The sequence below is a fragment of the Poecilia reticulata genome, linkage group LG1, assembly GCF_000633615.1.
Source record: "Poecilia reticulata strain Guanapo linkage group LG1, Guppy_female_1.0+MT, whole genome shotgun sequence".
In the NCBI taxonomy this organism is placed as follows: domain Eukaryota; kingdom Metazoa; phylum Chordata; class Actinopteri; order Cyprinodontiformes; family Poeciliidae; genus Poecilia; species Poecilia reticulata.
Genome location: NC_024331.1, coordinates 32174873 through 32199376, shown reverse-complemented (window position 1 = coordinate 32199376; position 24504 = coordinate 32174873). Strand labels below are relative to the sequence as shown.

At 41.5% G+C, this 24504-nt stretch overlaps 1 protein-coding gene across 5 annotated transcripts in view; it reads right to left on the bottom strand.

The window, feature by feature from the left end:
* Positions 1-24504, bottom strand: part of sh3pxd2aa (SH3 and PX domains 2Aa) — a 90388-nt gene that overhangs the window by 27195 nt on the left and 38689 nt on the right. For 3 of the 5 annotated variants that reach the window (XM_017305858.1, XM_008422262.2, XM_008422283.2), the window contains 4 exons: positions 24143-24234; positions 12693-12718; positions 5522-5566; positions 286-414 (listed from right to left, as the gene is read on the bottom strand). In XM_017305858.1, coding sequence (XP_017161347.1) covers positions 286-414; positions 5522-5566; positions 12693-12718; positions 24143-24234 — 292 coding nt within the window. The remainder of the gene's footprint in view (positions 1-285; positions 415-5521; positions 5567-12692; positions 12719-24142; positions 24235-24504) is intronic. The other 2 variants (XM_017305860.1, XM_008422274.2) reach the window with 1 other exon arrangement.

The following is a 24504-nucleotide window of genomic DNA, read 5'->3' as shown; positions in this document are numbered from 1 at the left end:
CAAGCCCCCGCAGCCAGGAGGTTGAAAGAGAGAGAGAGAGAAGAAGAAGAGAGGCTGAATATGAGGTTCCTCCAAACAAAGCAGAGAGGAAAAACAGAGGCTGGGAAGGTGCTGAGTGTGCATAACTTCATATGAGTGTTTATGCTTCTATTTTTAACAGGAATAAACATTAAATCTCAAACAGCGTTCATCTTTAAAACACATTTCTAACCATGAAAACAGTTGATAGGCAGAGTTCTGATGGTTAGAGGTGTTGAGATTTAAAGAAAACACAGATGGACTCACCACTTTCACTCTTCTCGATCACATCCACCGTCTCGCCAGCCTTGAGGTTGATCTCAGAGTTCTCCTGCCTCTCGTAGTTGGCCACGGCCACATACTGCTCCAGCACCATGGGCTCTGAGCTGTCAATCCCTGAGGGGAAGAAACAGGCTGTCAGCCACCTGCCGGCCGTGGCGCCCCGCGAATGCCCGCTGCACCCTAAACCCCCACCGCCGCCCCTGCCGGGCACCCGGTGTGTGGCCATCAGCCGACCCCAACTCCCCGCCGCTACGCCGCCCAGTCCAATCGGAAAACAACCTCCTAAATCGGCTGCATCGTCCCAAACGTCTGGCCATACAGCTGTTCCAGAGACAACAACTGAGCCGCATCGGAAGGAGTCAGACCCAAAACAGGGACGGAAAGAAAAATGTTTGCAGGATCTTCATCTTCCACCTACAGAAGATCCATAAGTGAAGCAAACCGGCAAATCCAAAAGGAAAAGGAGAAGAAACAGAGCAGCGGGAGAAGAGTGGGGAGCGAATGAGTGGAAGAGCGGTGAAGTTTCCCTGTGGAAAATCAACAGTGGTTGAGAGGAAAAGCCTCCCCTCCACCGCCTCTGGGAGCCAGCCGTTGGACAGGCAGTCTGAGGGGGACGGGGGGAGGTGAACACACCAATCATAGCAGTCAGCACTGCTGGCCTTAAATAGAAACATATGAGTGGACCAGGGAAAGGCAGAGAGACCCGGGAAAAAGGAGGCCGGGTCCATGTTTGTGTGAAACCAAAAGGGAGAGTGTTTAGATGGAGCTTGGACACTTTGCTTTGCTGCTTTCCTTCTCTCTAATGCCGCAGCGTTTAAGAGTCGTTTTCTACTCTTATTTTATTCGTTCAAACTCAGACTGCCAAAGTTGTTCATTAAGCTTTAAGGCTATAAAGTTTAAGGGATGGAAAATATTAATTTAAAACGAATATTTGAAAACCCAATACTGGCTATTGACCATCACCCTTATGGAGTTTGTCTCCAACCGTAAAGTCAAATTTGAAGCAAATATCTGGAATGTGGAAACACTCGGCTCAAGCCACGCCTGCTCCTTCTGCTGCATCAGCTTATGTTTTCTTCCACCTGTGCCGTCTCATGAAAGCTCCACCAGCCAGTCGTTCCTTGCCAGATTCTTAACGGCCAACGTTTCGTCCTTGTCCTCACTGCTGTGACCTCGTTCATGAGCCTTGGACTCCCCCTTTCCTCTTTGCCCGACACCAGGGGTCTCCAACTCCAGTCCTCAAGAGCAGCTTTAGATGCATCCCTGCTCCAACACACCTGAAGCAAATGGTTCAATTATCTGTTGGTAAATGTTTGATTCAGGGTTTGATTCATTGGCTCTTAAGGATTGGAGTTGGAGACCCTTGAAATGACCTTGGTTCTGCACTGACCTCTCATTTCTTTTGTGTATGAAGCTTTTCCATCTCCTATCTAAGCCCATGTAACGCTGGATTCATCGTCATCGGATTTTCTGACTGCCGTGTTGATCAATCTGGGTCTCCGACTCTCAGCAGCGTCTTGTGACGTCACCTGCCTTGCTTCCTGATTTTCCTCCTGAGTGTTTTCAGCACTTCAGTGTGCAGGAAGGCACAAGAGGAGTGCTAAATTGATCTCCTTCGTTTGGATCTGCACACTAACAAGCCCTTGGTGGAGCTCCTCTTGGATTAAGGATCGCTCATCAATCTCGAGTTCCTTCTTGTTTGAGTCTGTATTTTCAGTGGAGATTTCCAGACTCATGCCAGCTTCAGATTTCTAATAAATCCCTGTATAGAACTCTGTGCTCAGTTGGATTTGCAGATCACTTGTCTGGTTCGTTACAGTCATATTTCATTCATTAACTCAGTTATCATCAGCTGATGGCATTCCAGACTATGCTACACATGACTTAGGAGTCAGGAAAGGTTTTCAAACTTGGTGAACCAAAACCAAAGCAGAAGACTGACGAAGGAGGCTGCTGTTAATACTTTCTACCACATTTCATAGAGTTTGAGCATAAACAGTGGTAACATGTGACCATTCTTCTGCTCTTCAGCTGTTCGGGGTTTACCCTCCCTGCTGCTCTGCTCAGGGTTTCTGTTGGATTCCGGTCCTGGAAGAAGGTTGATCTTTCTGTTTCTGTATTAAGATATAGTTTGGATCGTTATCCTGCTGAAATGATGACTTCATTTCAGTTTAGTGCCCTCCAACAAGGTTTTCAGGATCTTTGGAATAAAAAACAAGCCCACAGCATCACAGAACCTCTACTGTTCTTAACAGTGGATATGAGGGGCCTTTCCACATATCTATATTTTTATTCCTGCCAGATGCAGTTGGAGTGTAAGTCGAGAAAAACCTGAATGTCCTCAAACACACGGTTCCAGTCGAGATCCAGGACAGAAACGGCTTTTCCCTTTTTTCCTGACATGCCAAACATGCAGATGAACAGATTTAAGGAGAATCTGTGACTCCAAGACGCCACGCTTTGCTGCAGAGAGCGTTTTTACCATCCAGCTCATCCACCTAATGGCAGGAAATGGACCCGTGTCACATCATATTCATCCCCCAGGGAACCAGAAAGTCATGAATTACTAATCAGATGTTCCTAGGCACAGAATTTAAAAATGTAAAGTATAAAAAAATGCTTCATTTATATTTATTTAAATGATTTTTTTAGTGCTATTAACAATTTTAGCATTGGTGATTTTATTACATATTAAAAACAAAGATTTTTCTTAATTTAACTTTTTTCTTTTGCAGAACTTTTCTTAATTTGAAGACTGAATTTTTCTAACATTTTCCAGAGGAAATTTATGCAACTTTAATAACCGATTACTTTATTTTGTTTTGGGTTTTTTTTGTTTTGTTTTTTTTTTTTACAAATTTATTACTAGGTAGATAAATGCATAGCTGACACTATATTCTTAGTTTTTTCTAAAATATTTTTTGTTTCAGTTTATTCATCTCAACTCAAGGTCAAACAAATCCGACCAGTCAGCTGGAAATGACTTTCAGGGAGTTCATGGTGATAAACAATCATTTCCAGGGGATTTTTAGCGTTTGCTTTTTGTCTGGAAATTATTCATTTCTTTTCGAAAGTGTTCAGAAAATAATACAGAGCAGTAAGCAATAATTCTTTATTGTTCAGTGTTTGAATAAAAGACCAGATTGGAGCAAAGTTGTGCATTAAGTAGGCCTGGGAAAGTGGATGAATCACATAAAAGCCCCATGCACAGTACTTTAAAATATAATTAAGCATCTCTAAATGTCAAGTGAGCTGGCAGGGAATAAGAACAGCCCATAACTTTACTTCCCCACTGGGTGAAGCTGAGAGTTTCTCTGTTTTCTTTAAAAATTTTAACATAAATGATGAAGTAAAGATCAGGCGGTGAAGCTGGTGGAAATTAAGTTGAAGCCTGAGGATAAAACGAAGCGCATATGCAACTGTTTACATGCTTTATGTTACAGTAATAATAAAAAAAATGCCTTTTTTAGAACTTACATGAATCATAAAATCTTCTAACATTCCGCGTTTTGGTAAATTTACAGGCGCATGCAAAGGTTTCCGCCAAGCTGTAAATAATTACTTTAATTAGAGCCTTGAAATGAAAGCTTGTTGTTCTTGGGTAGCTTAGATGCCCAACAATATTCCACTACAAGCTTCACTCTGAATAATGCATGCCAGCAGGATTTAATGATCAGGACATATCTGGAATAAGCAACATTAAACATGAACTACTTGGAGTTTGCCAAACCTCTGTTAGCTCGTGTGCAGATGAGGAGACACACAGCTGGGCTGCAGTAAATATCCTCATCTGCAGAGAGTCGGAGCAGGGCAGGGCGAGCATGGACAGACAGGAGGACTCACTACCAGGGCAGGGGAGTAGTCCAACTAATACATATTTTCACGGTTTCAACATGTAAAAGGTGAAGGGTGGCACAATGGACATGCTTTGTAACATGGAAACCAGGAAAGAAATATTCTAACTGCAGCTCATGTAAACATAATTACAGCAAAGCCAGTATCTCAAGTAATGCTTTTTATATTTATATTAAGCTTTACTTCAAAATGAACCATTTTCGAAGAGAAGCTAAAATGTTTCAGCTTCAGCCTTCAGCCACGTCTCTACGAGGAACTGTTGTACAAAACAGAACCACGCTAATATATTGTGATAATTTGCAGATTAGAACAACAAAACAGTAGGAGACGATCACAGATGGCAATAACAAAGAACAGTAGTGGATCCCTGGATAGTCGTGGTTCAGTATCCACGGATACTTGCAGTTTTTTTCCTACAGTGTGATTTTTTTAATGAAAGGTTCCAGGCAGAAATCCTCACATGTTCATTTCTATCATGCCTGTAAAGCTGACACACACGGCTCTGACCCTATCAGCGAAGCTAAAATAGCATCTCAATGCTAAACACGTAGCAGCTAACGCTAATGTCGGCGTCCACAGGCCACATTTATTTAGAAGCTCCATGGATGATCAGGTTTCTGAAACACTGGAAATGGACAGAAAAACACTTTTCACCAATCTGATGACTGAATAAACTAAATAACAGATTGAAGACATTAAACATATTTGTTGTAGAGCTTATATGTCTAATTTTTCAATTATTAAGCAGCAAAAGGGGTTTTTGAATTTAAAATGTTGCTTATTTTGTCAATATAGCGTTTCTGATTAAAATGTGATTAATTCCAACAAATTAAAGTCCCTACAATTAACTTGATTAAAAATTATAAGAGTCCCATTAGTAATATGAAGTTATATTTGTTGTTTGAAGTGATGGAACAGGCAGATCTAAGTGTTTTGCTGGGGTCTGAAGTATTTGCTGATTTTAGATATTTGCAGCCGACTGTGGCTGATAACTCCCTCTAACACACCGACAGAGAAATGCTTTTCTTTTCACTTCCTGTACAGAGTCACACAGACGTGCATGAGGTCAAGGGAAGCGACCAAATACAAAGCGACGGACTGAAAGCTCTTGGTATGCTACATGCATCCCTGCTGCAGTCCTCGCTCTGGCTCTGGCTCTACATCCAGCTGCTGTCTCACCAGGCAGGTTTCTCCTGGATGGAAGAACAGCATGCAGGAAGACAGAGAGCCTGATTCTGAGCAGATGGGACATGCAAAGCAGATGTCCAGAGAGAGCCGAGGTGTGAAGAGGAACAAACAAACGTGACGCAGCTCTCATAGCACATGCATATTGAACATGTTGACAAAGACACACACACAAGGCTACCTGAGGCCTCTTTCCTCGGGCTGTCTGTAAAGCCGTACATCCACACTGCAGACAAAGAGAAGGAGGAGCAGAAGAGAGAAAGAGGGAAAGAAATTATTTAGCGTCACAGCAAGACAGAAGCAACAGTCAGCAGAGATAAATCAGAGTTGGATCCAGAGTCTGGCCCAACTCATCAGGGCGTGATGGACGAATGGATGAAGGGCGTCTAACCACAATCACCCTCAGCTCCCATTTTCACACTGTTCCAACATGAGCTTTCCAGCATCTCTTCCTACATTTCTCTCATCACTCCTGGAATGCCAGAGGAGGTCCGGTATGACCAGCCACCCAATGTCTCCAAACAACAGGAGCCGCCAGCCAGGAAATTAAATTTCCTTCACCAGGAGCCACACAGAGGAGGTGGAGGAATGAGTTTGGTGCAGATCAGGCAGAAATCAGGTTGTTCTGAGCGTCTGCCTGCCTGGTCATCTTTTCCTGAATGTTGATAGAAATTAAGCACTAAAGTAAGGAGAAGAAATACAAGCTGGATGAGATTTTATTGGAGTATCTGTATGAAGGTTAAAGTTTTTGTATTGTCTCTAAAAGAGTCCAAAAAGTGCAGCTCGGGAAACTGCAGTAGCAACGTTAGAGGTTAAAATAAGTAAATTGAAATCCTGAAGTTACGGATAAAAATTGACCAGACGATCCTGTTTTGGTAGAACAATGTGAGCTTCAGTCTGGATCCCAATGAACATGCATTGTTCAGAATGGATATACATCAACAGCACCACAGACAAGTCCTGATGTTCAACTATATCCCCTTAATTTCTACACATGTATTTGTGGATTAATCTATTCACAGATATTTTTATGAAACTTATCTAAAATATGTTAGATGTAGTTTGAGAAGCAGAAAGTGTCTTGACATACTACAGCCTGGCATCCAGGATGGACGTTAGCTGCTGCCAAAGAGCCAGGATGGCTTCTGCAGTGCGTATCAATTCATATTTAGGTATGTTTGGTGTGTAAGAGTTTTAGAGGAGGCTTCAAGTGTTTGTGGTCCACTGTACGATATACAAGTAATATGAAATTATTTCTTTGAAACGAGAACATTTTATCATGTTATTTATGTTTTAAATCATATCTTACTGATATAATCGAGTCCCGTCGATATCTTAGAGTTTCATTTGTCCAAAAGTTTCACAAAGACGTCATTTTGGCCATTATTGTTGATTTCTCACATGCATGTCTTAAACTCTGCAGTGATATTTTCATGGCAATCACATGATGCAAATAAGCAAGATTTCCTGTCTGAAAAGCAAGAAAAATAATAGTAAAAATAATTAAATTAACCTGCTCAAGGTTATCAAAAATAACAAATTTGTTTATCTGGCTGCAAAAGTAAATAATAAATGAACAAGGGCGTTAAAAATACTATGCCCACATTTAACAACATTTAAAAAGTTAAAACAGAAAAATAAAATATATAGTCTTCATCCAGATGAGGATTATTGCAGGATTTGATCTGTACAGAATATATTTATTTTACATGTTTCTTATTATATGCATTTTTTTGTCAGACTTAAATTTAAATTTAATAACGGTATAAATGTTTCTGTTTACTTTAAATCAAACTGAAATTTTTTCAGCTTTGAGCAGTAGATTATCTTTCATTGCATGCAGGAAAATGAAATATATTTAAAAAATTCAAGTGAATCCTAAATGAAGTTGCAGCAGAATCTGCTGGACCAACAGACGATGAAAGCCAAACTCATCATCCTCCAGAGACAGAAACACGCTGGTTCCAGGTCAGCAAGGGTCAAATCTGGATCTGCAGCCGTTCTCTCAACACACGAGGCTTCTCCTCAACATCTGACTTATGTTACCGCTGTCAACCTGCCTCATCCACAAACACAGCAGGTTTAATTCTTCACAGGTTTGTGATGAAGACTCTAACAAGCAGAAGCAGCTCTGACCCAAATGTTCTGCTACTGTGTGGAAATTTACCCAAATACAGACGATAAATACAAACTTTAACATCAAGTCTGTTTAAATAGAACCTAAATCTGTAACTTATATCCCAGTGGAGCCTCAACAACAAGATTATACAGTTTATGTCAGTAACATTTAATCAATTAAAATCTAATAAATGCATTAGAATAAAGAATGTTTGACATTAAAACACATTAAAGCATTTAATTAAGACAAACAGCAGGTTTGGCATTTGAACTGCTGTCAGCCAGACTTTTAGGGTTTAGCCCAAAAAACCTCATATCCCACATCTCATCATAATATGATCTTCAAAATATTATAGTTTGTTTGGATGGTTGCTGAGCTGAAAGAGTTTTGTCAAAATGTGTCAATATTTCTCTAAACTGAATGATGTTCACTAAACAAGGCAATACAAATGATGCAGAGTTAAAATTGTGCATCAACATTATGTTCATTTTTGTTCATTTTTATATAAGAAAAATCTTTTTTTATTATTATTTTCTATATTTTTTTGTAACTTTGATGGGTTTTTTCCCATTTTGTCCTGGGAAATAAACAGAAATATGATTCCAGCAGGAAACTTTCTTCAAACCTTAATATCTTCTGAGACTGAATGTTTATGATGCTGATTTTATCTATGATTTTAGTTGCACTTTGTAGCACTTTGAGATTTTTGCTAATGAAAAGTGCGTTACAAATTAAATTGATCATTATTATTATTATTGTTGATAAGTTGTTATTCTGACTGTTTTATTGAAGCTTAATGATGATAAAACATGCATAAAGTGTTCATCCCTATATGGACAGAAAAATCAGTTTTAACACAGGAAAAATGTTTTATTAGCACATTTATTTAACACATCTGATACTTTAAATGCTGCAAACACAGTAGGACAGAGTTTGTTGACTGGAAGAGGAGAAACGGGCGATGTGTTGTTAGAAAAGTTAATCAGGTATGTTTTGAAAATATTAATTATCTTTGCTGACCCAAATCATCAGAGTAACTTAATTAGATTTTTCTTTCTGCTGAATATCTTGACAGTTTTTAATTTGATTTCTAGAAACATGGCAGTTATCTTAATCATGTTTAAAACATCCTTATTTTTAGTCATTTTCTTCTCAGTTTTTCACCTTGAGAAATTTTTAGGTTAAATTGTTTCACAAATAGATTAATTTTTCCAAGGATTTGTTCCACCTTTGAAAACTGTCAACAATCCTTGCAGTTAATCCTGAGCTGTGCAGCTTCAGAGCGAAGCAGGAACAGAAGAGCGTCGTGACTTTGACAGAAATCCATCAGCTCCAATCCTGCTGCCACTGCTCATGGAAACTCAGTCAGGCTGGTGCACGACATAAAGTGTTGCCACACAGATTGAGATGTACAGCAAACAGTTATCGATTTGCCAAAAGCAAACAAACAGAAGATAATCGCACAAGAAGGACATGGACAATGTCAAAGCGCTAACAGAAGCTGAGTATTGACACAAAGTTTATCAAGAAGAGAAACAAGAAGTGAAGCAACTTATCTGAAACGAAAGTCAGAAGACGAATGACATTTGTGTGCAAATAAGGAGGAGAAGTGAGCGAAGAGAGGAGAAGCTGCAGTAGCTGCCAAACAATGAGGTCCGGCCATGAAGGTAACCAATCCAAGAGGGAAACCAAAGCATCCCTGCCCCTGGCAACAGTTACCGGGGAATCCAAATGCGTCCCCAGGTGGGCAGAGGAAACTTTTAGCCTGCAGTAACTCTGGAGGAGCTGCAGACATATAATCAGTTGATAAATCTTTGAATTCCATAAATCTGTCTTTTTTTTATTGTTAGAAATTGTTTAAAAAAGCCACAAAATATCCAGTTTGCAGTTTCTCACAAGCGTCTCCTTTTTCCTCTAACGTTTATATTTAGAATTTAAAAAATGTAAATACTCTCAACTCCATTTCCTTCATTTTAATTTAAAGAATTCAGATTTCATTAATTTACAACCTGTTTTTTAACTAGTCTTGGCCTTTTCTGCTGCTAACAGTTTGATCTGTTTTATCCGGAACGTTGGGTTGAAAAGTGCTGGATGAATAAAGTTGTGTTAGCCATGATGGATGGTTCCAGGTCCAGGATGGGAATGTGGTGTGGATTTCCGCCACAGGCCGAGTTTCTACCCCGTCCCAGACCGTGTCTGCTCCACAATGAGCACCCTCGCATTTCCTCACCTCCTCCGTTTTTCACTGGAACACGCCTGAGTCTCCACTACCTAAACACACCAGCAACGTGGCGCTGAAGTCCCAACTTCACTGCTTTGTAAATCACTACTGCGACTGAATAGCATTTACTCCAGTTAAGAGCTCAATGCTATGTTAAATAATAAAGGTTTATGGGTTCCTAATGGGAGGTGTGCATGATGAAGGTTTGACAAAGAGGATCCTGATGCCACAAGCAGCCACCCGACTCCACGATCCAAACGAGCGGTGACAGTTTAACAAGTCGGTAAACACATCTGCCCCCCAGCCGTTTCTCCTACACTTATAAAACCCCAACACACCGAGAAACAAGGCCCTCCTTCCTGTTCTTCCTCAACACGACTGGCCGATCCGACGGCAGCCTGAAACTTTATCCGCCGTGCCACGTAAACAACGTCGGGCCTGTCTGACAGCATCAACCCCATGGCCTCTGCAGCGCAGGCAGCAGCCTCCTCCAATCCCTCCAGGTCTGACTCCCACATGGGGGAGGACGGGCTCCGTCTGCACTCTGCAGAGGAAGACCGGACCCGGGCCTGACCCGGTGGGGAAAACACACAGCTGACATCTAGAGGCCATCATTTTAAATCAGCGTTCGAATTGGTTCAATATTAAAATCTGAACTGAATTTCTTATTATAAAATAAACCAAAAATGTCCATTGAAGTTCAGTCAAAGAACATAACATGAAACTATTAATAATATCCAGTAATGGGCTAATTTTAGCTAATGCACCAATAGCAATAACTTTTTTGTAAATTCCTTTTGGCTAGCTTTCGTTATAGTTGTTTTGTTTTTCTTAGCATCATCCATCCATCCATTTTCTTTACACCCTTGTCCCTTGTGGGGTCAGGAGGTGCTGGTGCCTCTCTAGCGAACGTTTCGGGCGAGAGGTGGGGTCACCCTGGACAGGTCACCAGTCTGTCGCAGGGCAACACAGAGACACACAGGAAAAACAACCATGCACACACACACWCACACCTAGGGAGAATTTAGAGAGGCCAATTAACCTGACAGTCATGTTTTTGGACTGTGGGAGGAAACCGGAGTACCCAGAGAAAACCCACCATGCACAGGGAGAACATGGAGACTCCGTGCAGAAAGACCGGGGCTGGGAATCAAACCCAGAACCTTCTTGCTGCAAGGCAACAGCTCTACCAACTGCGCCACTGTACAGCCCGTTCTTAGCATCATAATTTCCCTTTTACATCAAATAAAGGACAGCTGTATTTGTGACATAAACAGTGGTGGGCACATTTCCACTAATGCACTAATAGTCTTTCAAGAACAGATTACTTGAATTGAGGTTAGTGCTGTAGCATTAGCTTCTAGTAAACACTGTGTTGGTGCAGCATTTAGCGTTAGCAGAACTGATGTTTATGATTAGGCCTTTAGGGTTAGTATAACTCACATTTTAGTTAGCAGTGCTAAATATACCTAAATAGCTTCAACTCGTCTGTTTTGAACAGATTTACTCATCTGATAACTTGCAGCTTTATCAGGGTATGGGAATACTTTCATGGCACAATTTGGGACTCCCAGCATCAACATCACAGCCAAACTGGATATCGTTGCTGACCATGTCAAGCCCTTGATAGTCATGTAGGTCAGAGAAATGTTTCTGAATCTTCTGTATGCTGCAAAAAATAAGACAATCCTGAAGCCTGAAGTGGTTCCCACCCAGTGTCAGTGAGCTGTACCTAATAAAGAGGCTGGTAGATGGCTCTTCCTCCCTCCTCCTATTCAAGAAGGCCATGTTTTAGTCTAATGAAACATTTCTGATTACAGTCATTTTATTAGAGGATAAAATCTAAATCAGCAGGTTGCAGCTTTCAACCAATCACATCATAAAACCCTGATGGCACCTAAAATATCAAAGTTCTTTAAAGCAAACAACATGAGGACAATCGGGTCATTTATTAAGCACAAATTATTTCCTGAGTTAGCTAATCAATAATTTTATAATATGCTCTTTTAAAAGCAGACATCCAAAACACATTTACTGTAATCGTCCACCAGCTTTTGTTAAGCAGCTGCTTTCTGGCTAATACTCTTTAAGAGCCATGACATTGTTAAGAGGCCTAATGTGCAAAGGATCCTTCAGAGGGGACTGGATGAATGGTCTTTCAGTCAAACTGCTTTCCTTGTTTTGGCTTTTGTGGCTTAAAGTAAACATGACAGCGATAATGCTGAAAGTCACAGTGAGTTGTCCCAAAGCTGAAGACTTTGGTAAAAATGCTGATCTGGGTCAGCCGTCTGTAAATTCAACCACAGAGCTGCTAAAACGCTGAATTATCAAATAAAAGGCTGTGAGCTGAACTCCAGCAGAAAGAGAACAAACTGTTTCTCCCAAGATCCAAATCCAAGAGTAATGCTTCCTCCCAACAGAACCGAACCAAACACGCCCCTAAACCACACCCTGTATGGAGGCCCAAAAGTGTCTCAATTCAATAAAAAATAATTACTTAAATGTGTCAAAGCGTATTGAAATAAATACATTATTAATAATATGTAACTGAACATATATTTAAACAGTATTAAATATATTTTTAAATAAAGTCATTCAACTTTTAAAAACAACAAAAACAATTGTATACAATGTAGAAATTTGAAATGCAGTTTCAAGGATTTCCAAACTAATTATGTATTCATTACATTTTTAACATTTTATTAATCATGGATAAAGCAATTTAGCTATGACACATGCAAACGATATTTGTCTTTATTATGTTGCTTTTAACACTTTTGGCACTCAATAACCCCATGCTATAAAACCTTGGACCAGAAGGGACTGGCAGCGTTATGGACCCAGCCCACACCAGAACCGACAGCCAGTCAGCGTCCCGCAGTGGGACTGTAAATAAACCACAGACTGACAGCTCACACGTCATGCAGCACCACGCTCCTCCAGGAGCAAAATACCGTCGCAGCAAAGCAGAGAAAAACATCAGGTTTGGTTGAAGAAAAGCAGGTGACTTACCCGACTTGCGCTTGGATCCATAGTCCCTGAGGGAGAAGCAACACAAGAGGGACATGGTTAGTGACGGCGGACGCTGCTGTCCCAAACAAAACATTCAGTCAACACACGTGCATCCTGTCGCTGCGGCTCGGCTGCAGTGCGCTGTGCAATGCATGTGTTTGAAGGAGAAAAAGGGAGTCGAGGAGGGAGGGATGACTTTGGCCAGCTGCCTGTACTCTCCGCAACAGACACAAATAAGTCATGTGACTCTAAAGCAGCAGCATCTCGATCCCCTTCCTCCCTCTGCTCCCCCTGCGTCCTGTTAGAGGGGAAGACGACCAACCTCTCCCCACATTCGAAGGAGGGAGGATCAGTTTAAGATGCTTTGCTTAATGGCCTGTAATGGGATTATGGCACAAGTCTGAGCTATAGATCAGAGGCTGACGCAGAGCCGATGTACGTGAGGCTCGTCTACCTCGACTGTCAAGAGCAGCGCAGGCGGTGGGAGAGAAGAAGATGGAAAAATGGAGGGTTTGGATGAGGACACAAGATAGTATTTATAGAAATAGAGGAATGACAATCTGACAAGCACCGCTCAGTAGATTGAGGCCGTTGTTTCTGTTAAACCTGCCAATGTCACCTCTGCTGCAGTATCTGGGAGAGCTCAGTAAACATCAGCAGAACGATGCTGCAGCAGCGGCAAAGTTTATCACCTTCAAACAGAAAAACTAGACTTTTATCAGGGATTCACAATTTACCGACCAAAGTTATTAATTTCAACATATTGGTGTCTATAAATGGGCTGATGTAAACAATGTTTATTTCCATCTTGTTACGGGGCGTGTATGTGTTTCTGGTGTGGCCATGTGGTGTTTGTTTGGTCATGTGACCTTCATAATCATGACATGCATCTTTAATTAAGCATTTCTGCTTAATTAAAGATGAAAATATAAATATAATACAGGTTATCTGCCATAACAGCAATAATATCGGATATTGTTGGGGGGTAAACCTCCGCAAATGTGGAGTCCATTTTTTGTTGTTTTGTAAACTTTCAGTTGAATAAAGTTTGTTATCTGTGTGAAAGATTTGCTCATCGACTGTTAAGAATTTTTCAAGCAGGTAGATATTTATATTCATACTCTTATTTTGAAGGGGATGAAGACTGATGACGCAGCGGTTCCATTTCCTCCCCTCACGTTCTCAGAGTTGAAGCTAGTGCTACATTAGATAACATGCTGACACGGTTTGCATTGAGCTCACTTACAACTGGACAAACTGAGATGACAAACTGTCTGATTTAAACTAAACTCTGAATGACCGACATTAAACTGAGTAATTTGACGTATCAGATGGAGCCGGCTGAGTTGGCGTGAGCAGCCGGTAAGGAAGCCATGGACAGGTGCTAAAGGTTAAAACACTTCAGTGTCCCTTTTAGAAGAGACAGGTGGAACCCAGAAAGTCAGCCCTGGATAAGTGGTAAAATAAAAGGATGCGTACCATAAATCGATGGAAGTACTCTGTGGCCAGCTAAAAGTCAGCAAGCAAGTCTGGCCTTTTCCCTCCTATCTACCAAAGTGGATCTCTCTAATTGAAGCAGCTCTGTTCACGGCTCATCTGAATAATTGGGGCCCTAATCTTGTCAGGTATGAAGATGAGTAAATTGAGCTGAGACATTTCTGCAGCAGAGGGTAACCGGACAGAAACCGTTCCCTGCGGTGCAGTTGGTGGGGAAGCTAATGACCTCTCACTGTGGGAGGTTAATGAATCCCTCCTCTCGGGTGTCTCCGTGACTCGACTCTGACTAATAAACACACACATTGTCACAGATACAGGTAGGTTAGGAAATCAGTCAGCTCTATGTCTGGTGTAGGCCGCTGCAGACACAGATTCATGGTGTCACCGCGCTCTCGATCCCTTGTGATGTGATTCATCCGTCTCTCTGTGACTGGCTTCGACAGATGAATGAAGCCTTTATCTCAACCTCTTTATACCAAGAACTCTGTGTGCTGGCAGCCAGAATATGCTTCACTGAAGAGGGACATGGCATAACTTCACCTTACACATCCAATCCATCTCACGTCAGGCTGGACAGTAAAACAACAGCAATGATATTACTTTCTTCTAGTGGGTGAAGAATTAAAGTAGAGAACAATAAGCTGGAATCTGATGCTTTTGGATCTGGGTGGAAAATACGCTTTGGAAAGAGTGTCAGAGTAGGCAGAACGTCTGCCAGGACGGTTCCTCTTTTCACCCAACCTGCCACAATTCATTACAAATTCAGATTGTTTTAGGTTTAAGGACTATATCAGAGGTCCAGGGAATGTTAACAAAACTTCCTGTCCATCCAGTACAACCCTTTCTTCAGAACTCAAGTGTTAAACTCGAGTATAGTATGCACTGTTTATATGATTGCATTACTAGAAGACACAGTCCTTTCTTTTTCATTTTCACATTAAATCAGACTTCACTTTTCCTGCTTTAGGTTAAGAAAGACCTAAAACAGCAACACCAAAGTGTTGACTTAGTTCTCAACTTGGTAACGAATTTGGTGGGATTCTGAGAGTCGCTGTCCGTTTCTCTCCCAGCATTTAACTTTCTGGCTGATAGCGTCAATATTTCCATACTGTCGTCTTTCCTCATTATTACATCTCTTTGTGTAGTGCACCAGTCCCTCCTGCAGCAAATCAGCCAAACAAATTTACAAAATCCTCTTTGTCATCCAACTCTACATAGCAACACGCTGCCGTAGATGTATGTGGCATTGTTGTCCTTCATTTATATGATAGAGGCTAAAAGCATCTGGAAGGAGAAGCAAAACAGAGGAGGGAGGATGTAAAGCGAGAGGAGAAACAGATTGTCCAGAGTTTAGCCAGTGACCCACATCCCTGAGGCTGAAATCCAACTCCTCCCAGGGGGCTGAGTAACCAGCTCCGACTGCCAGCGCTTTCCAGCATCTTCTACAGGTTTGAGAAGGAGGAAGCTTGAGGTGCAGCGATGAGAAGAAGGAACATGGAGCCTCAAAGACACCTTGGCAGACAGTAAATACTTCATTCTGGGAACAGAATGTTGAGGAATAATTGAAACTGATGAGGTTAAAGATAAGCTAAAAGGGCCGGGTGATTTCATCCGTTTTGGTTATCTATGATTATAACTATTATTATAAGTTTATATGCCTTTTTAATACTGGCCAAAACAGCAGGACCAAACGTCACTGAAATTTGACAGAGTATCCCCAGAGAGTGGAGTAGAAAATGGCAGATGAAAAAAAAAAAAAACATACGTTTTGTACTCAGATCTCCACAGAGACCTGCAGCTCGACGGTAGTTTAATACGATTCAGCAGCACAAAGGAAAACATACCAGCAGTCAAATAGCAAACCATACATGCATACTGAATGTGTTTTATCCTAATAGGTAAAAAAGACAGATAGGTATCCTGAGTATTAAGATATTTCTCAGTTCCAATTTTATTTTCTTTTAAAACTCGTCCAACTTCCCGCTATTGTTCCATCAATAGTCTTTAAATGACCTCTGAACCCTCAATCCTCAATCCAAAGTCACCAAGGTCAGTAGTTAAAATATTGCAGAATGAAATAGTGCATTTATTTCTAAGTATTGAATAAAACTCAACGACTTACAGTTTTTCTTACATGAACTGATGAGATGTTGGGGAAGTTTCCATGTTCCTCCCTCAGTTGCTTTAAAATCCACTCTGTTTGGCCATGAGAAGCTTTTTGTGGCAAAAATTTAGGCAAAAACAAAAAGTAGAAGCACCTGGGAATGTTGGTGTGAAGTTAAATGTACTTGGATTCATTCAGAAAGTATTTAGTTCTTTGTGTGATGGATTATTGCCTTTTTACGAACCTTCATGGTTCTTCAAATAATCTGCGATAAATTAAAAGTTGGGAATCCTTGGTGCCTCTTCTAAAACTGTTAAAATACCAAATATAGCTTAATATTCATTATCTCTACCACAGAAACTGCAGTCTTCCTTATGTCTGCTCTAAGGGGTTCAGCCAATCAGGAGAAAGAAAAATGAATGGTGCTTCTGGATTGGCTGCTTTGCAAACTCTAATCAATAGCATGTCCTGTAGCATTGTGTGGAGGTAGTTCAGCTTCCAAAGCTGCATTTTCCTTTGCATATTTTAGACTTGCTCTATAAAAACTACTAGCCTGTAGGTGAATTTCCATGAATAAATGAGTCACATTGCACAGAAAAACCTCACAGGTGGAGAGGGTCCTCTGTGAGCTGAAATGTTTGACTGAAAATTTACGATTTGGCGTTTTTTGCTGCTAGAAGTGTCCGTTAAAAAGGCGGTGTTCCTCTCTACTGTCGCCGTGAGCTTCTTCAGGGGGCACGGTTGTAACAAACCCCGCTGCTTTCATTTAATCTACTGTTGTACCTACAGACTTTAAACATCAGGAGTTTCAAATAATCTTCTTTTCCCACTCAAATCACAAAGTAACAAGATCAGTCAGCTGCCTTTTAAATCAACCATCATTACCGTTTCATTAGTCTTCATGTACCTGTGTGATTTATACACTTTATATGGCTTGTGAAATTAGTCTGGGAAGGTAATGGATTTTATGCTGATGAAAACAGCTGATCAATGTTTATCAGCATAACCTGCTGTGATTGAATGCCGCCTCATTAGCAGCCCAGTGAAAAGGAAATACTTCCTGATTATCGTCCTAACCTCCCTTTGTCTCTCTTGCCTTCTGTTCCCGTTCAGATCCAGCGTCAGCCCCAAGTCTAGTCATGTCTCAGCCTAATCTCCCCAGTAGCCCCACCTTACCGGCCCGGTCCTTTTTCTCCTCAGGAAGAACTTCACACATGTGACAGCTGTGGTCCATGTCTCGTTATGTTCATGTGACTGCAGCTGTAGTCCACGCCTTGTGAATCTCCCCCAAACTGTTGCTTGTGCACCTCTTTTCCTTCCACTCAACTTTACAGCCGCATGCTGGAATCGATGTTACTGAATGTTAAACAAAGCCTGTAGGCTTCATTGTGTGTGTGTGTGTGTGTGTGTGTGTGTGTGTGTGTGTGTGTGTGTGTGTGTGTGTAGGCATCACTGATAGCTTGGACCTAACAACACATTTCCCAATTAAAAATCATTTTGTATTCGTTACCAGTCTGCAGTGAGCATACAGGTTAGAAGAAGCTTTTCTTCAGTCTGCATCACAAAATGACCCACAGCTTCTCTCACATCAGAAACACATTACCACCTACTTATTCCTGATTAACCCCCAAACACTCGCCTGGCCTCCCCCGCATCACCGGGGGTAAACCTTCTGCTTAAAACATCGCCTCCAAGGAACTGGAAAGCTGACCAATCACACGAGTTCATGACTTATCTCTGCAATAATCTGATCATCATGCAGCCTCCCCCGATCTCCTGCAGGCTCAAACCAAGGTCAGACTCTATTGTTGCTCATGATGCGGGCTGTGAGGGGGCGCAGTGACGGATAGCACCTCTACAGCCAAGATGCAGGATGCACATATTAATAAGGAATCTGTCGACACCATGGCGTGGAGAGGACAGATCATCCCTTCTAGGGTGATGTTTTTATGAACAGAGACAAATAAAACAACATTTGATAAATGATAATGATGTAAAGAACAGAAGAAGATACTAAAACAAAAAGAAAAAAGAGGTGGAATGGGGGGTGGAGGAGTCCAGGAAGGAATGGATACAGCAGGAGAGAATTTCAATGCAGCGGAAATTTATCCGAGAAAGATGTGAGGATGGGAGGCGTTTGATCAGGAGCAGAGAGGAACGGGACCGGCAGCAGAACTGGAAAAGCAGCTTCATCCTTCTGGACTGTGAAGTACGCCACCATGTGGACAGATGTTGTACAGCGGATTAGCCTGAAAGCAATAACACAAATGTCTGGGAACCCCTGATTCTCACAAAAAAGCAGCCAAAAATATACATTTTAATATTATTTTCATCCAAATCTAAACAGAAGGCAGACCCACAGAGGAGTCACAAAGAGTCACAATGGCTGACATCAGTCAAAAATCTGCTCTGGCTTTAACTTAACACCACCTGAAAACCCCACTACATACATAATAGGGTTGAATAAAGTAAAGACGGGATACATATGACAAACAATAAAAGCTAAAGATCCATTTTCTATCCTCGTCTTTCCATTTACAGCTTCATGACACAAGATTTCAACATTTGTTGAGACTTTCTAAATGTTTTGCATTCGTAAAGAAATCACTGCTGCTGTTGCACAAAAATGAAGCAAAAATGTTTCATTTTAGTCATAATAGAAGGACCTTCAATGTTCCAAACATGCTTTGAAATGCCAAAAAAATGGCAATAAGTTCTGCATCATATTTTTGTTTACCAACACATCAAAAGCAATAAGATGAGCAGAATTTGGATCTGGGTGTTTTCTGAAAGGATCCTTGGATTTAAAGAGCAAACAGCTGATTGCATCAGAGTGACATCACCAACACAAGTCCTAATGTTCCCCAACAGGTGCAGTACCCCCTTCAGCAGACAGGGGTCGACAATGAGGACAATAAGGAAAAGAAAGAGGCTACTTCCCTTTTCATTTTGATCACTGAAAAACTGGATAAAAATAAATAAATAAAAGATTCTCAAACACATCCAGGCAGAAAATTAGAGCAAAGTTTCACCAGCAGATTCCATTATATAAACATTTCTGACTCTCCAGCTTAAGAGAAACCAGGAAGTCATCCCGACCCCTCACCCGCTGTCCTTGACCTCCTCGTGTCCCTCGAGGACCCCGTCCCTCTTCCTTCCTTCCTCATTTAACAGGAAGTGATAAAGCGCACCTCACCCCGTCACCCCCCGCTCCGTCCATCACCCCCCGCCCCTCCCAGAGCGAGCCTGGCTCAACAACCCCCGGTGAGTAAGTGTGCATCACGGGGAGCAGCAGTGAGTCAGACGCTGCATCTGGGTGAATGAGTGCATCCAGAGCGGAGGCTGGACCGGGAGAGGTGAAACAACCCCAAAACAGTCAACAAGCAGAATCAATTCTGTTTGTTAAAATAGAAACCTGCCTTGGGTTTGAGCGTTTCCAAATGTGGCTGGAAGAAAAACAAATCAATGAAGGCTCACTCACAAAAATAATAATATAAAAAACAGGATGTCTCAGAGGCTGCACGCTCAGCTGACCGCTCCTCCTCACTCTGACATGCTTTAAGTGTTTAAACCGACTGAAGACGGTGCTGTTCACCGCTCATCGGGTCTCCAGTGAGCGCCACTGATCCTAAGAGCTCATCCATTAAGGTTGAGAGAGCCTGTCGCCTCTTTCCGAGCAGAACAGAAGAAAGATGGGAGGATAGAAGCTGTAGGGCAGACCAAACACGACTCGGTGCTTGTCTGGCATCAGTTCTGTTTCCACCCCTGGACTGGGCCACAGGAGAACTGGTTCTGCCTGGGAAACCAACCTTTAGCTGGTCCACTTTCAGCCAGAGATAAAAACAGAGTTCTATGACGCAGGTCAAAACAATGAACTCTGGTGAAGTTTGAATGCATATGTAAACGCCAAGCAGACCGAAGACCGCTCCAAAAGCAGGTGGTGGACTACAGCACAGGGCATTCTGGGTAAATAAAACCAGAACAAACACAAGAGGCTAATGCTTACAGGAGAAATATCTGTCTTCTGACACAGACAAAAGAGAAATCTTACAACCGCTAACAAACGCTGCTCCATTTTTGTTTACATATTGTGAATAAGAAAGTTGTGTTCAGTTTCTTCTTCTGAGGTTTTGTTTCCTGCAGTAATTTTTGGTGCAGCGCCCCCACAGGCCAGGAGGGAAATAGGTTTTTCAGTTAGTTTGGATCATTTGACAGTTCAGTTCAGCAGCTGAAAACGTAACAAATATTACAATTTTGGTACCCGATTGAATTTGCTTGTCCTCGGGGATCATCACACATGGTGCGATAAGATCCAAGACGATCCAGCATGTTGAACATTCTGTATTTTAGACCCAACGTCTTTTTGAGTGGACTAGATCACCCTGAGCACACCAAGAATATCTCCCATGATTATCTTAAGAGCCATCCTGATAATCACAGCATCTGTATGATTACCAAAGGGGGAAAATCAGGACAAAAATCAGCATGAAAATCTGATGCTATGTGAACCTGGCAGCAGTGTTTTAAACGTTAAGATTTTATTTTCCCCCAGCTGTTGTTTTTTCTGGTTCATTTGATTTCGTCTTCTTTCCACTGAAACGTGAGGCGATGTTTAAGTTTGATGACCAAAGAGTCTTGAGATTTAATCAACACAGTGATAAAATATCACAAACACGCACACACACACACACACACACACACACACACACACACACACAAACACACACACACACACACACACACACACACACACACACACACACACACACACACACACACACACACACACACACACACGCGCACCATGATGGATTAATAATAATGCTAAACTGTCCATCCATCTCCACATCTTTTTTCACTGCAACACAAACACACACCATCAGACACACACTCAGGACTTTAAATCATCTGATGATCTCATCCCAAACGCCCCCATTCCTCCCTCTTTTCATCCCTCCCTCTTTCATCCCTCCCTCTTTTCATCCCTCCCTCTTTCATCCCTCCGTCCTCGGATACATTTTCATTTAGAAGATGCACTGAGGTGAAAGAACCAAAGAGCCACGTCCACTTTACTCCTCACAGCTTTGGGTTATGACGTCTAACACACCATTAACTGAGCAGAGCGAGTTCTTCAGCCACACTGAGTGTTTTTTCTTATATTGAGGAACGATGAGAGAAACCAGAGGAGGTTCTGAATCGATTTTTGTCAGAACTGGTCCAAACGGCAGCTCTCCGTCAGGCCTGACTGTTTCAAACCGCTCAGAACGACCTGCCGCAAACAGCTACATTCAACTCTTCTTGGTGCAGAACGTTTAATCTATTTTCTTCTGTTTCCCCCTTTATTAAATTTGTCACACGTTTTTCTGTCTGTGTAAAGAAAAGTCAGGATGAGAATTACTCCTTAAAGTCTAAGTTTGTGAGTGTGTGTTTGAATTGGGTTCACAGCTGGAGATGAAAAATCTGCACAGGGATTAAAAATGTTTCTGCAGCTGAAACATGGAGGTCAGTGAGTCACTGCTTCAGATTTTGCCTCATGTTCCAGTTCTAGATTAGCAGCTGACAACGCAGGGAAAAACTAATGGATGGAAAAAATGTAATACAGTCTTGAGTCAGCTAATGTTTTATTGTAGTTTGCTTTCAGGAAGGCAGATTTCTTTTAATCTTTTAAAGTGGTCAATCAGTGGTTTAAGGTTTTCTGAAGGTATCCAGAGTTGGTTTTTTTGTAAGTATTCCCGTTGTAGCTGAGCATAGCTGCATGTGGTGAGCATGTTTCAATAAAACCGGTGAAAAGCAGGGGATAAAAAGCAGAGTCAAACAGCAGCAGCAGGCAGAAAGTACCAGAAGGTTCTGTTCCTAAACGGAAAAGAGTCCAGAACAGACCAAACCAGAGATGGACCTGAAACACTCGTCATTACCTTCATTCACCACAGTCACCTGAAAAATTATCATCAGTTCTGGGGATAATCTGTGTGTGTCAACACAATGCCCAGGCAAAAAGACATCAATAATCATCATTAAATGCTGCTGTGGATAAATTATTACCAGTTATTACTCCCTGCCAAGCTCAGTGGTGGAGGCTTTTACTTTGAAAACCTTTAGCGTACTTAGCTTCCTCTAAATATATTTTTGCGGATAAATTCTGAAGCGATAATTTACTTTACTATTAAAGTTTGACATCTGTGTTTAAGTTTTAGTTATCGACTGGTTGAATTCTTCAAGTAGTCAGACATTAAGATCCAAACTCCTATTTTGAAGGTGGTGAAGACTGGCTGCACAATGTTTCCTCTCATGTTCCCTCGTTTTTCCCCCAAATAACTTTATTTCAAAGAATAAACATAAAGAAACAAAAATAAAAGTATGTAAGGGTTTAATATCTTATCAAATTAAATTGGTGTTCAAAGGTTGTAGTCTTACCAGAGCAGATATAATTTGAGCTAAGCTAGCGCATTAGCATTAGCTTCTGCTAGTGTAGCATGTTAGCAGAACTCAGATATAATTGGTGCTTTAGGGTTAGTACAACCAACTTTTTAGTAAGTGGTGCCAATCACTGATTCATATATATATTGGAATATCTTCTGTTCACGGTGAACATGCAGTCATATACCATAAATTAGAATATATTTCCAATGAGGCTCCTTTGTCCGATCAAAATGATCTTTTGAAGATAATCTTTCTGCAGGTATTAAATTAATCTTTCATTAAAGCCTCATTTGTGTGTTAAAAATGTTTTATTATTGGTCAGCCGTAATATTCTAATGTTGTCATTACTGTAAGCAGAAAATCATCATAAATACCAGAAAAAAGGCTAAAAACAGAAGTAATCTATGTGTTTCACTTAGGGAATTGAGTTGCTAAAATAAATGAACTTTTCTACTAAATTATAATTTTCTAATGACTTATGTAAGAAAATCCAGCAGAAGCATTTATTTCTGCTTATTGGATATAACAGAGTTAAATATATCACCCACAGGCAGTGATGATGTTCCTCTTTTGAAGCTTCATTAACGCTAAACTATTCACTGGTGTTAATACAGATGAAATAAAAGAAGGTACAGTATGTATTTACTGAAAAAAGAAGAAAAACAAACATCAAATAGAGGCATTGAGAGACCGAACAGGTGAGACGAAACGCTGCGTAAATGCTGGGAGACGGTATTTGTTTCAGTAAAAGTGTTTATAACCTTGAACCGTCTCACCAATTAGACATACTCGAATTTATGAGGTCGAGTTGGATTCAGACAATTAGAAGCAGAGGAGTGGAGAGATGATCTAGTGCAGGAGAAGCACTGACAGAGAGGGGTCACGGAGGAGGAGAAACACGGAGGAAAGTAATTAAAATACGAGAGGAGTCTAGGTAGAGCTCTGGGTTGGATCGCCTCGGGTGCATCCATCTCGGCGCAGACAGAAACACATTACAAATGAAGGGTGCGATGCCGGCGTTTCGGGATCGGAGGGGAGAGCGTGTTCTCTAATTAACAAGTACCCAACGGGGCCATCCCCTGCTGCAAAACAAGCCAGTCTCCTCCTCCCATTCTTGCATCCATCAACTTCCCTCTCTTTATAATCTGGAGTAAAGCTTTAACGCACAAACTCCGTGAGAAGGAGCTGATCTGGGAATAGATATGAAAGCAGGAATAGACAGGGAGGTAATGAGCTCACAGCCGTCCAGAGGAGATCTTTGTTACCTGGCCGTTCAGGGTAACATGGTGAGTTTATGAGTTTATGAGAAACGCATCATCATCATGTTTGGCTGTGTGTGTGTGTGTGTGTGTGTGTGTGTGTGTGTGTGTGTGTGTGTGTGTGTGTGTGTGTGTGTGTGTGTGTGTGTGTGTGCGCGCGCTACACTCACTCTACTGGGGGGTTGATGTCCTCAGCTTTGGTCTCGAAGAAGTGCAGCACCTCCTCGCTCTGAGAGATGTGAGGAGGAAGTCTCACCAGAGCCTGAAAATGGAAAGACGGAGGAAAACATGAAGGCCAGCAGAGAAACATGAAGGTTAGCAGAGAGAAACATTAAGGTTAGAAGAGAAACATGAAGGCCAGCAGAGAGAAAACATGAAGGCTAGAAGAGGAAAACATGAAGGCTTACAAAGAGAAACATGAAGGCTAGCAGAGAGAAACATGAAGGCTAGCAGAGAGAAACATGAAGGCCAGCAGAGAGAAACACGAAGGCCAGCAGAGAGAAACATGAAGGCTAGCAGAGGAAAACATGAA